Source organism: Temnothorax nylanderi, unplaced genomic scaffold (genome assembly GCF_030848795.1).
Source record: "Temnothorax nylanderi isolate EJ_2023f unplaced genomic scaffold, tnyl_v1.0 TNYL_tig0028_pilon, whole genome shotgun sequence".
Lineage (NCBI taxonomy): Eukaryota > Metazoa > Arthropoda > Insecta > Hymenoptera > Formicidae > Temnothorax > Temnothorax nylanderi.
The window spans coordinates 561,685-575,343 of NW_027249090.1; the positions used below are offsets into that span (position 1 = coordinate 561,685).

The 13,659-nt window shown below is 43.0% G+C and overlaps 2 protein-coding genes across 4 annotated transcripts in view; one reads left to right on the forward strand and one right to left on the reverse strand.

The window, feature by feature from the left end:
• LOC139770253 (uncharacterized) overlaps positions 1–13,659 on the reverse strand; it is a 160,946-nt gene that overhangs the window by 27,346 nt on the left and 119,941 nt on the right. The gene's annotated exons all lie outside the window — the stretch shown is intronic.
• Ogre (optic ganglion reduced) lies at positions 4,270–13,550 on the forward strand. Its single transcript, XM_071702052.1, has 4 exons — positions 4,270–6,063; positions 9,077–9,184; positions 9,780–9,935; positions 10,665–13,550. Exons 1-4 carry the CDS (start codon positions 5,815–5,817, stop codon positions 11,241–11,243), a joined length of 1,092 nt encoding a protein of 363 aa, XP_071558153.1. The 5' UTR covers positions 4,270–5,814; the 3' UTR covers positions 11,244–13,550.

Genomic DNA, 13,659 nt, shown 5'->3' on the forward strand with positions numbered 1-13,659 from the left:
AATTGTTGTTTAACATATTGATCTTTCAGCAAATCAATGACACTACAGCATCGTGAAAATTTGGGTAAGGCAACACTTGTACGTTTACACGCGTATATAATTCGTCGATTTAAAATGAAATGCATCATGTCGTTAACGCGCATCGCGATGGAAAAATACAAATTACATTCGCCGTCGTGACTTATTATCAAGGTACGCATTGCACATAGCTAGCTGCATACACGCACGCATACACGAAGCGATGCAATGGTCAATATGAACAGTTAACGAGGACAACTGACGAAGCGGCGGCGGCCACGATGAGAATCAATCGGCTGAGCTGTAATTTTTAAAGGCGTTTAGGAGTCACGGGAAAACAAACGTGTTCCATTGTGCGCGTCGACGGGTTTCAACAATAGCGGCTTCTGAATCCACCATGGAAAAATTCCGAAGAGAGCGGAGGCGATTTTTCAACCTGTATGCCACAAACGGTTCGTTGACAGCGTGCGTGGGCGGATGTTAATTAAGATAACGATGTTTAAAGACGTACTAAAGATGCGGTTGAACCTGTCGATTCTTCCGTATTCGGTTTAATTAGCGGAGAAACGAAGGAAATTAGCGCAAAGCACGACCCTTTTGTGTGGCGTTCATATTATAAATGATTTAATATCGAGATAATTATGAATTTTATCGAGATAATTGACAGCAAATTTTATTGTAGAGACTACAAAATATGTACACGAGATAAAAGATAAATATTTAAACAGTCACCCGAGCTAATTACGATAAACGGTAAAGCGTGCTTAACAAAAATTGCGCTTTCTGTCGCAATCGTATCTCGCCTATTTCAGAGATACAATTATTTTCAGCGAGGCAAAGCGGCGCGAAAAGTTGCAGAGTTCATAACGAGGATACAGACAGTTCATGCAACATGCCCCGCGTTGCATAAGATGCACGCGGGCTGGCGGCTGGCTGTCGTTGCGTCATCTCTCGCCCATCTGCTCCACCGAGCGCATCATCGCATCGTCGCGGAGACGACGAAAAACGTAACGGCGGATGTATAACAGATTCCGCGGATGCGCGGATTGTTATACGAACGTCCTTACGCATCCGCGAGTTCGCATGAATGGAATCGAATCCGTAGTAATTCTCACACTTCCGATAACGCTTACGCGAATGAGTCATCGCCGAAGCTCGCGGATCACACACTCGCGAGTTTTCATACAAACGGACGCGTTACTCATCGCGTGCAACGTTAATGTGCAACGAGTCACGATGATTGTGCGAGATTATAGGCCCGATCAAAAGTTTAGTTTGTACTTTTGTGAAAATATAACAAATCCCTCCCCACAAAAGGATAAGATAATATTATACTTACAATAATATTAGTATTCTGAAAGAAAGCGTGAGAAAGCTTCATCCTTTTGTGGTTAAAGTAATCGCGTAGAATGATAATATTAAGAAAATTTTAAGAATTACAAATGTTATCATTTATTAAGTTATATTATTTTTTTATTTATATGGATACTAAATCTCTAAGAAATGTTTATTTAATATTTTCTCTGTGGTTGATCTAGTTAGTTATTCATCTATATATTATTGTATAAGATAGAAAAATATATTAAGGACGTTCTCCGGTCCTTATACTAGAGAAAATCGATTTTCTTTAGATTTTCTTGAAACTGTGAATATACGTTAATTTAGGTGTGCTTTATGCGTGGTATAAATTTCAGTACCTCTTCCGGTATAAAAAATAAAGATACTGAGCCTCAAAGTTTCAATTTTTACCAAAAAAAATTTTTTAATTTATTTTTTTTTTAATTTTGGCATTTTTTCCTTATAGAACTCGACGAGAGGAGCAACTTTGGTCCTTTTGACCAACCTCGTATCTCTTACCGTTTGGCCTGGAAAACCTTTTTATTAGTAAAAGTTGAAACTTTGAGGCTCAGTATCTTGATTTTTTATACCGGAAGAGGTGCTGAAATTTATACCACGCATAAAGCACACCTAAATTAACGTATATTCACAGTTTCAAGAAAATCTAAAGAAAATCGATTTTCTCTAGTATAAGGACCGGAGAACGTCCTTAAATATATTTAACAAACACAGATTTTCGACAAATTTTTGTGGCTTTCAAAGCTATCCTTTATCTTATTCTTTTGTTTGATTAAATTTTCTTTCAACGTTCGAAAAAAAGAAAGATAAGAATGAGAACCGTCATTTGTAAATGAGTTTGGAATATCAACAAGCGTACAGATGTAGAGGCAAAAACTCAAGGATAAGATGGAAAGCTGCTTCTCCCTGAGAAGTTCGAGGAATACGAAGAATCTCACAAGGGCAAACAAGATTTCGTTATTTGGAGGACTTGTTCGTTAACTGTACTAGCGAGAACGCGAAGCAGACTTGAAGCAAGATAAAATTATTAGAATCGTGAATTCTAATAACACAGAATTTTAATTAAAAAGTAGGACGGAAGTTGATACTCCAGTTAAGAACATACGGGCAAGGTTCACGTACAATTTTGCGTTATTATGATATAAAATGGAGACACTTTTATTACACTTCGTGTAATAAAATTTCTTAAATAATGGACGAGCAAAGTTCTGTTCAGGATTATTAATATTCATGTCTCTTAACACGGCTTTTGGGAACTTTTGTTTTACAAAGCGGCAAACACAACAGCTATGAAATGCTATGTTGGGAATTCTCCTTGGTAAGGTAAATTGCGAATTAGCGTTTCCGACGTCAGATCCATATTTGTACACTCCAGCAGCTTGAATATGCGTGTGATAATATGTTTTTAATAGGTTTTTCTCTATGGCGCGAGCTAGCGAGTCTCTTCAGTTTATCTTCGACCATCTTTGTCGATGTTTTTATGCGTCGTTGACAAATACAAAGGCTGCTGCTGATTGAAAACCGCGAACGGCTGAAATAATTTACTTCCACGAAATGTTCAATTATATAACGAGTGCAATAATGATTCAATGATTCCCACCGAGATTGGAGTCTGACGAAACCTTACACAACAAGATGTGGAAGATTCAATTATTGCAAGATAATTATTATTACATAATTGAGATGAGTATTATTTATACAAAGGGGGATGATGACATATATCTTTCTAATGACGCTTCGGAAATGGCTTACGATGAAAATGCTCTCGACCTCGACGAAGCGTTTCGTACGTGTTCGGTAATCGATGTCTCTACAAGTTACCGTGCTGTAATATTGCATCATACTACGAAATTTTAGCATCTGGTAGAATGACTGGACAAACGTACAACACAAGAGTATCCAACGCGCGGCGTCCCTTCCTCTCTCCCCCCCTGTCCCCCTGTTTCTCCAAGCGCACGCGAGTCAGACGATTCCGACCACAAAATCTCTCGGGTCCTCGGGTGTGTCGATCTCCCTTCGGGGTCTCGAAAGCGAGGCGGTGGGAGGGTAAGGGAGACGACGCCAGCAACCCCACATGTGCGCGCCGCGCCGGCAACGGCGGCAACATGGGGTCGTCCCCTCGTTTCCCGAACCAAATGCTGCCGCCTGTAAAAAGGATGATGATCATGGCAACGCCAACGGTGAACGGTAGTAGACGAGCGCGCGCGGCACGCATTATACAACGTCGACGGCGCGCACTATAGCGCCCGAGCTGAGAGACGCGCATCGTGCCCCCCTCCGTCGGGTACCCTTCCCCATCCACGAACCGACCTCCCCCCCTGCCTGCCATTCCCTGTACACGACTACACGTCCGCCGCTCTGTCGGTCCTTTGGTACCCTCGCTGAGCCTTCTGGCGTCTCCCGACAGTCCCGACTCCCATGCCATGCGTCCCTTCACCGTCGCCCCCCCCCCCTTCCCCTAGCTAGACGACACAACAAACAACCGCGACTTCTCGTCAGTTGCCGCTTAAGATATTGTTACGTTTATGCGTGCGTGCGTGCGTGCGTGCGCACAAACGTACCACGCACATGCCGCAACACGCCGGCACTCTACGTTGCGGCTGTCTCACGGTAGTTTTCTGTGGGAGAAAAAAAAAGACCGGGAGAGAGGAAGGAGAGGCGTTTATTTCCTCCGCGCGAGAGGAGCAGAAGACGGGGCACCTAGAGCGGCGAGCCCCGCCGCCGCGCCGCCGCGCCGCTGCACAATTTTGTTTCGCATCGTGCGTGCACGAAGGCTCGATTGTGCGGAGAGGGGACGACGACGACTTTGTCGGGAAGGGGGATAGAGGAAGAGCGTGAGAAAGAGAGAGAAAGAGAGAAGGGGGGGGATTGGCGCGATTGACAGTTGGTAGTTAGTGTCGCTTCCTCGATACGCGACGGCGGTGTGCGGCCACATTGCGTTCACCGTGGACGTGGAGTACCGTGAGCTCTGCTGTCCTGCGAGTCCTCCGGAATACCGAAGGGAAACTGGGAAAAGAGGAGGGGGGGGCCAAAGGGGAGGGAGGAAATCTCGCGTCCTCGAGAAGGGAACGTCTACGACGAGGCCCGCCGGCCTTTAGCTCTTTACCTTAACGTCCCGCGGCCGCGAATGGGAGGGATCGTTGGAGAGATCGAGGGTAATCGGTTGAGAAATCGAGAAGCTAAAGGAAGAAGAAGAAGAAGGACGGAGGGATCGTTACTAGGAAGATCCTCGTAGCGTGTGGCGCCGCGTTTGTTTACGCGTCCGTCGCAGTCGGATGCTAACAGAACGCGCGGGAATTCCACAAATGTATTCTGTGATAATTACTCAAGAGAAGGATACCCGTGCCTGAGGAGATAACTGTTCAAGGAATTCGTCGGCTGATTACCGAGGAGATTGTGGAAAAGGATGATTATTGAAAAAAATTATCTGGACGAAGAGGAAATAAAATAGTACAGGGAGCTATCAGGACTGAAAAGAGAGCGGAAGCGTCGGGGATAAGAGGAAGGACTCGAGGAAACGGAAGTAGCGCGAAGAGGGACGAAGACGCGACTCCGCGCCTCGTGCAGCTCTTCCTCGTCCCTTTCCTTCCCGCTTCCCGCAACCCGCAACGGCGCTTTTATTACCCGCTCGCTAAATGATTCACGCGGGCGCGTGAGCCGGGCGGGCGATCTCTCTCCTCTCTCTCTCTCGCAGGAGGAACTGGAACACGTCGAGGACTCGTCGGGAACTCGTCGGGAACTCGTCCAGCGTGTGGTTCGGTGACCGATCTCTCGGTACGGAGAGTCGTAGAGGGAAGGAAGGGAAGGACCCCCGGCGGGGATAGAGGGATTACGGAGAGAGAAAGAGAGGCCGTGAAAGAAGGGCACGCGCGGAAGGAGGGAGAGAAAAGGAGAGAGAGGGAGCGAGAGGGAGGAAGAAGGTGAGACAAGGAGAGAGGGGGCAATAGAAGAGGAAGGCGAAGCGAAGCCGGGGTACCCGGAGAGAGAGAAGGCGAGACGGAAGGAGGAGAAAAAAGGAGGGAGGTAGAGAGGCACGCCGCGTGGACACAACCGTGCACGCTCGTGTCTCTCTCTCGTTTCGTTTTGCTGCTTTCGTTCGCGCGGCGAGAGCGCGGTGGATGAGCTACGCTCGTTAGTGCCGGTTGATGGTACGTCCTCGTGGTCCTGAATCCGCCGTTAAAATTCGCAATCCGCCGGTGAGGAGAGGTGACCTCGCGCTCTCGCGACGATCGCACGTGGTGTTGGTTGGTGTCGGTGGAGGTGGAGGTGGAAGTGGCCGGCGCGCGGCAACGACGACGACGACGACGACGACGGCGGCGGTGGCGGTCGAGGTGACCACCGGTGGATCCTCGTCTTTCAAAAGCGTCCTCGTTGCTTGTGTCCTCCTTCGTGGAGGACGTCGTCCTCGCGGTTGCTCGATAGCGACACCCAGACGCGATCATGTACAAGCTACTGGGAGGACTCAGCAAGTACCTGAAGCGGCAGGAGATCATCACGGACTCGATACTGTTTCGTATGCACAACCACTTCACCACGGTGCTGCTGTTCACGTGCTCGCTGCTGATCACGGCCACCCAATATGTCGGTAACCCGATCTCCTGCATCGTCCAGGGCCTGCCCGTCAACGTCATCAATACTTACTGCTGGATAACGTCCACGTTCACCATGCCGGACGCGTTCAACCGACAGGTGTGTGTGATTTCCGATTGTAACGATCGTATTCTCATCCTCGACCTCGACGAGCGTAAATCCCGCTCTCCATTGATACTCATTAACCGATACGGATCATCAACTAATCGAGAACGACATGTTAATTGCAATAAAAACGTCGGAAATTATATCCGATATATGTAGCATTGGGAAAAGTCTACGTGTCAAGGTGAACAACATCGAAGAAGATCGCTATATATGAAATTTGTTAACGAATCACAAAATCGCGAATAAGATACTTCTATAAAAGTCGGTTTGTCCTGAGATTTTTACTCTCAAGATATTTTTAAATTCTCGATTTGCTTTATATTATGTTAGGTATTCAAACGCGAGCCAAGTTTGTGGAGAATAGATTTCTCAGTGTTTGCTACAAGTTTTTGTGGGCGGGAAAATCGTTATAAATCATAATAAGAATTTGCCGCGCGCTGTCGGCAGAAATGAAGTTTGACGATGAAAGATGACGGTATAGATTAACCGCGGAAATCGAGCGATACGGACCTTGATGTCTACTGCTCGAATTTACTGCCAATTTGCTAATAAATTTGTCAATTTTTTTACCGTGGGTATTTTATTAATAAAACTAATTAAATTAGCGCAGTGCAATTGCTAATGTTGTCTATCGTATTACAATAGCACGTTGTGTATCATACTTGAGATTGTGTGAACTTGGTCAATCGACAATCGCTACACACTATTTCCCTATTCATGGATAAATTGCCTTTAAAGTTACGAAAAAGTTTCCACGGCTGCTGCCCGTTTGTTGATCGTATAACGTTTAAACAAGTAAGATTAACTCGCTCTGTGAATACCCGTGCAAGATGTTTCACGGCAAAAAGAGTGATTAACGAGCCAATTGTTTGTTACATCACCACGCTGATTAAATTTTAAATTACTTAGAAAGTGCAAGTTCTTAGTATTCATTATCTTCTTACAAGAATTCTCGTCATTTCATAGAGGCGACTTATTTTGTAAATTTTTTTTTCTATTATTTTTTCTATTAAAATACTTGGAATTTTTGCTCGTTGTTCAATAGGCAGCTTCTGTAAATATCGTCTCTATTTGTTATCCATCGACATTCGCGCGTCGAATAAAAGCTATATATGCGAAATCATATATCGCCAAGTTATCACACATGGAAATCAAATACAGATTGTATTACCGGCTGACGCGCGACTTATTGAGTCAATCAAAGCTGCGGACGCGAGCATAGCTGATCTTTATAGTTTCTTTTTTACAATAGAAAGCCATAGTTATACATTTGAAATCGCCCTACACTCGTACAATAGTTTATTTGGCTATTCTACGATTACGATCCAGATATATCGCGATCTCCTCATCTCGTTGCATCATACTGTATATAATATCGCTTTCGATACGCGATATCGTTTTGCGGTTAAGAGATTTGTCACGTTTACAGCTTCGATCCAATAGGTCGGTAGCGGATACGTAATCAGCATTTGATTTCCATATGTGATAAACCTGATATGTGGTTTCGCACACATATCTTTACGGGTGAATTTTGTAAGGGTGGCACTCGCAATACGATAAATAATCGCAAATTTATTATTATGGATAGTTTAGTATCTCTAATCCATTCGAATTCTGCGATCGAAGCACAAAATCGTTACGGATTATATTACAAGAATTTGCCGTGCGAATTTATTGGCAGAAATGAAGGTTGACAAGCTCAACATTTTCGCTCGAAATGTTTAAATATGCAGATGTACGAGGATAAGCAGAGGGAATGGCATTTACACGGTTAATGAGGCGGGGATAATTAATCCAAGATAGATTGGGACGAAATGTTGGAAATTATAGGCAGTCAACCACGATCTTAATCGAAATACGTGGGACAATTGAGTTTCGCACGTACTTGCCATGTAATGATAACAGCGCAAGGAAATCGAGCCGAGAGAAATAGCCTCCATATATTACATTAGATGCTTTCCATTTACATCAAAACTCAGATAATTCTCACTTGTGACGTCATTCTGTCTTTATTATTCATTAATTGCCAAAAAGGATAGAACGACGTCACAAGTGAGAATTATCTGAGTTTTGATGTAAATGGAAAGCACCAATTGTTGCTAAAATTTATGCATGCGAATATAGAGAATCGTATAAAACCAAAAGAGCATTTATATAAACATAATTCCCTATACTTGACTTTAATTTATATACAACGCGTTCGCAAATTATACTTCAAAATTTTGGCCGCCAGCATCACTTATAGACGTGTGAATTGATAAGTCGCCTTTACGGGATGAAAAAAAAAACGGATAAAAATTACCATGATTGATTACCATGCAGATTTCCCTCGATCACCTTTGCGAGAAGTTTTTTTTATATTTATATATCTTTTTAAAGCCTTTTTTTATATCCGCTTTTATATCCGCTGCACTACGGTATAAATGTAATCTTTGACAAATGTATGCATCCCCTCCTTTGATTAGCCCTGAACCGGCGATATTTTTAAGATAAGAGATTGCTTACGTGCATATCAGTGCAATGAGTTGTGTACCGCGATGAAGTACCATATATGGTATCAACGATTAATTATCAACGACCCCGTTAAAATATCGCCCGAGTTCCTGCGATATCCTAATTAGGGAAATTAAATGAGTGAAAATAATTTGAAAAAGATAAACATAATTTGCGACACTGTTAATTGTCTCTGATATTATTATGCCCTTCGTAAGCGAGCGCGTAATAGCGCGCTTGACCCTCCTGATTAGGGTCCGCTAATCACGAGGGGGTATCCAGTTGAGAAAACGCACGTTCAGTTAGGCATTGTTGCGCAAAGAAAGACTCGTATTGTCGACGGCGAAGAAGTGCCAGCGTCAACTTCTAGCAAAACCATGCAGACCCGGGGGAGAGGAGGTTTCTCGTTATCGACATCTAAGGAGGGTCAAATGGCTTTATCGCGTCGGGATGCGTATAGCGCGGTATGTCATCGTTATCGCCGCACCACTGCAGTCTCGTATTTCCGCAGGTCGGCGTGGAGGTCGCCCATCCAGGAGTGGCCAACGACTTCGGGGATGTCGACGCGAGGAAATACTACACGTATTATCAGTGGGTCTGCTTCGTACTGTTCTTCCAGGTAAGCAGAGAGAGAGAGAGAGAGAGAGAGAGCAACCCCCTTGCCGCCTCCCTCCTCTTTATCGGCGATCTTGCCTCTTGCCGCGAACGGCGAACGCGCGCCACGTAACGTAAGAAGGGAGGACCCTTGAAGGTCTCTCCTCGTGGTGTTGTCCCTTCTTTATGCTCGTCCGCTTTGTGTCTTTCCGCTGATCCACGCTTGTCCTTTATGTCTGGTGGCCGACTGCGGCCCACGTGCGGACTCGTGCGTAGGAGATCATAAATGGTCGCTTTGATACCCATCCGCAAAGATTTGTATAGTTACAATTGTGAGGCAAAAAGGTTGAAAAAAATTGCACGTTAATCTTCAATTAATTTTCGAATGCGTTAGAGAATTAGAGAGTAATAAAGATAATTCTATTTTTGAGAGCATTCAATGTATGTACAAAAAAAATTGTGAAAAAAGATAATATTTAACTTTCGAGTCCACTTTCCCATGTCTCGATAAGTTTCGTGTAACACAATTGACGTCACAAAACTGACTCAGTCTGTTCTTTAGCTTATAGCAACATTAATGTAATGTTGATCTATTTACTTAGTTATCTTTTTGTTAACAGGCGGTTCTGTGCTACATCCCGCAATGGCTATGGGGCTTCTGGGAAGGCGGCCTGATGCGAGCGCTGGTCATGGGAATGAATTATGGCATGGACAGCGAAGAAAACTTAAAAAAGAAGAAAGACGTTCTCATGGATTACTTGATGATGCACATCAGGGTAAGAACGCGAACAAATCGGCTCCAAAAGTTTCGATTAAACAAGTGTTGACTTGGCAGATGAAAAATAGTAATATATGAAAAGTGAGAAGGTGTAGAAACTGATCCATTATTTAGCTGGTATCTTGCCGCCCTTGGTGGCCACTGATATCTACTTACTGGGTTTCAACAACATCGCACGTGTCATTGTTATCGTTAGCCATAATCCATAATATTGTCGCATTAGAATGTTTTCAAAATATACTGAGAGATTAGATTGACTTATAGATAACCACTCGCTGAAAAATTATTAAAAGAAGCAGTGTTTAAGATGATTTATTATTCAAGGATGAAGATGATTTTCTCATTAGATTTTATAAAACAACTAGTAAATTTTAATCTGAATCCTTCTTAAATACAATCATAATTTCTTGCAATGTAAAATACCTAATAAGTTCTAATCTAAATCCCGTTGGATGCAATCATAATTTTTTGGCGATGTAAAATATTTGGTAAATTCTAATCTGAATCCTCCTTAGATGTTAATTTCTTAAAACGGAACTAAGTCACACTGCGTTGCGTTTAATAGAGATTATGCGAGATGTCCCGGTGTCACTTAGGCAGAATGTTGGAGGACGACCAGAGAGCCGAGGGGGAACAATATAATGAGAGAGGGAGATGACCGCGTTAAGTCCAATTCGTCCTCATTGAGTCCAATTTGCTTTAATTCAGCGACGAATTGTGCTTTCAGAATCACAACACGTACGTGTATCGGTACTTCGCCTGCGAGATTCTGTGCCTCGTCAACATAGTCGGCCAACTCTATCTGATGAATCGATTCTTCGACGGCGAATTCCTCAGCTATGGTTTGCGAGTACTGCAGTTCTCGGACACGCCGCAAGAGGAGCGAATTGACCCCATGGTCTACGTGTTTCCTCGCGTCACCAAGTGCATATTCCACAAATACGGAGCTTCAGGCACAATACAGCAGCACGACTCGCTCTGTATTCTGCCGTTGAACATCGTCAACGAAAAGACATACATATTCATCTGGTTCTGGTTCTTTATACTGGCCGTCATGTTAATCGCTCTGGTAATATATCGAGTGCTGATCATTTTCGCCCCGATGATACGGCCGAGACTGCTGCACCTGTCAACGAGACTGTTGCCCATCGAGACTTGCCACAGCGTCAGCAGAAAAGTTGACCTCGGCGACTGGTGGATACTTTATATTCTCTCGTCCAACATGGACTCGCTCCTCTACAGGGATTTCCTTATGGAGTTCACAAAGAAGATGGGTAATACCAGCTCGAAGTCCGTGACCGCGTAAGCGCGAGATCTTGGACGCGCGCCTCGCCGCGCTGTACATGTATAGTACGAGAATTTCTTAGTTTAAATTACATTTATACACGGACTGACTCGCACCTCGCGGCGCATTCCTGCAAACATCTTTAGGACCAGAAATATCGCTAGGACCCACATAGTTATATTTTCGTATATCATATATTGTAACGATATTGTAGCCTTAGATATGCGAGAGGAAATGAGATTTAAATTGGACTTCAATTGTTTTTATAGACAGTGATTCAGGATTATTCTTACTTCTAACTTTTAAAAACTATACATACAAAGAAATACATCATTACCGATCAATCGTGTCATTATGTTATTTTGCTTTGTAATATGTTCTGTTTTAATCATTTATTTGTTTAAAAGTTAGAAGAATATTCTGAATCCTATTGTAAATAATTAATCTTTCTCAAGCAATCATTTTTAAGCATATATATATGTATATCTCATTTTTATCAGATATTTTTATATTGCATGTATATCCATATCTCGCGGATAATTCAATTAACATATGTAGATGCAAGTTGCTTGGGAAAGACTAATGCAATGATCTTGTACTCAGTCTCATATGAATGAGATTTTTTACGAAAAACTTATATCTAGGATACCTAAATAGATGTAAGCTAGGTATAAAAAACAATGGACCGTTCGAAGAAGAGCTTGAATTAGCTTGAAAAGTGATTCTAACACAATTTCGATATGGACGCGACCAAGTAAATAAAATCTAGCTCAATTTTCAACACCCGTCATGTATATAATATAATAGACATATAAAGGGTGTTCTGACTTCTGACCTTAAGTTTTCTCTCATTAAAGACAGATGTAACGAGGCGGAAGTTTTTTATCTTCAAAAATGTTGATTGCATTTTTTTTCTTTCTTTCAAAATAGAGTTGAGATACTAATTTTTATAATTCAAGAACAAATCTACTATCGAGACTCGATAACTCGTTCAAGTCTTGTTCTCACGTATCAAAAGACAGCTAGAATTTAATTTCACAAACATACATACGTCAGAATTACCGTCATATTACTTTATAATCACTTGAAATAGTTGTGTAAAAAAATAGTTGTACTATACTCGCGATAGATGTTCGCCGGTTGCTCAAAGCGTATCGACTTTTATCCCGTTCCCATAGTCGCGTTCGAGAATTCGGTTCGTCGGTCGTGACGGCCTTGGAAAAAGGTGCAGCGTGTAATCTAACTGTTAACATCGGATTAAGCGGTTTCCGTTGCCTGTCTGCATGAAATGACCGATGAAGTTGCAACTTATCGTGACGCGCACGTTACGAACCTGTCGCGACGTTTTCAGCGAACGTTTATCCATTCGACGCAACAGGCACTTTACGAGTGATATACGCGTCATTGCTATTCCCTACACGTCAATTAAGGGAGAAGAGGCTACATTAGAAAAGAGCGTGATTTGGCGTCACATACGAATCTCCGTTAGCTGTTATATAGCGTGTCCTAGAACTCTCGACTTCAGTTTCAGCGGCAGAAACTGACTTTCTTTTTTTTAACTGGTACCATAGTTTACCAGTTTGGTGTCGATTTTTCTACAACTAAATTTTTGTGCGATTGACATGACCGATATTTCGTACAGGAGAAATAACAGACTACGACTCTTTGTAATTCTTGCTTAACAGAAATCGATTTCACATTATGGTATTTGTCGTCGAAGCCGAAATTTTTTCCCGGCACCGTCCAGTATGCAATTTACCTTCTTTCTATAATTTTTTGACGCAAATTATCCCTCGCGTTTCAAACGCGTACGCGTTTGCATGTTACTTTCGCTGCCAACTGATTGCGTCATCCTGGACCGCAAGAAAATCGCGTTGTTTGCAATAAGGCCTTAGCGCGACTAGTTAATGGTCACTGCACGCAGATTGCGACGACCAAAAGTATCGTAGGGAGAACTCTGTCAGCTTTTTTCTCAAGCTACTGTTTCAATGACCATATCAGGATTTATCCGTCGATCGTAATTACGTGCATGTTTGTATTATCTTATGTAAGATGTGATAAATAGTGTTAACATTCTTGAGAGACTAAAGGTAGAAATCATTAAGAGGGAGAGAGACACAAAAAACTTTAATGCCGACTTGCTCATCTTCGAGTGTCGGCACACGCGAGATTTTTTTGCCCGTTTGTGTTCCGCGGACAACACGCTGTTGTCAGACAAGACTTCCACTCGGAATCGTGGATTCGTTCGTAAAAATTTCCTAGCATTTAAGAGTTTCATTGTATCTACGAGCAAAGATGTGCAAAGATTAAAGATTCTGAACGACCTAAGCCGAAGTCTGTGGTTTTTCTGCCTTGGGCGTATCTGGGACAATGCGGAGATTTCAACGCGACGCTCGTTGACGCGACTCGCGGTAAAGGTCCCTGCACACCGTGACAC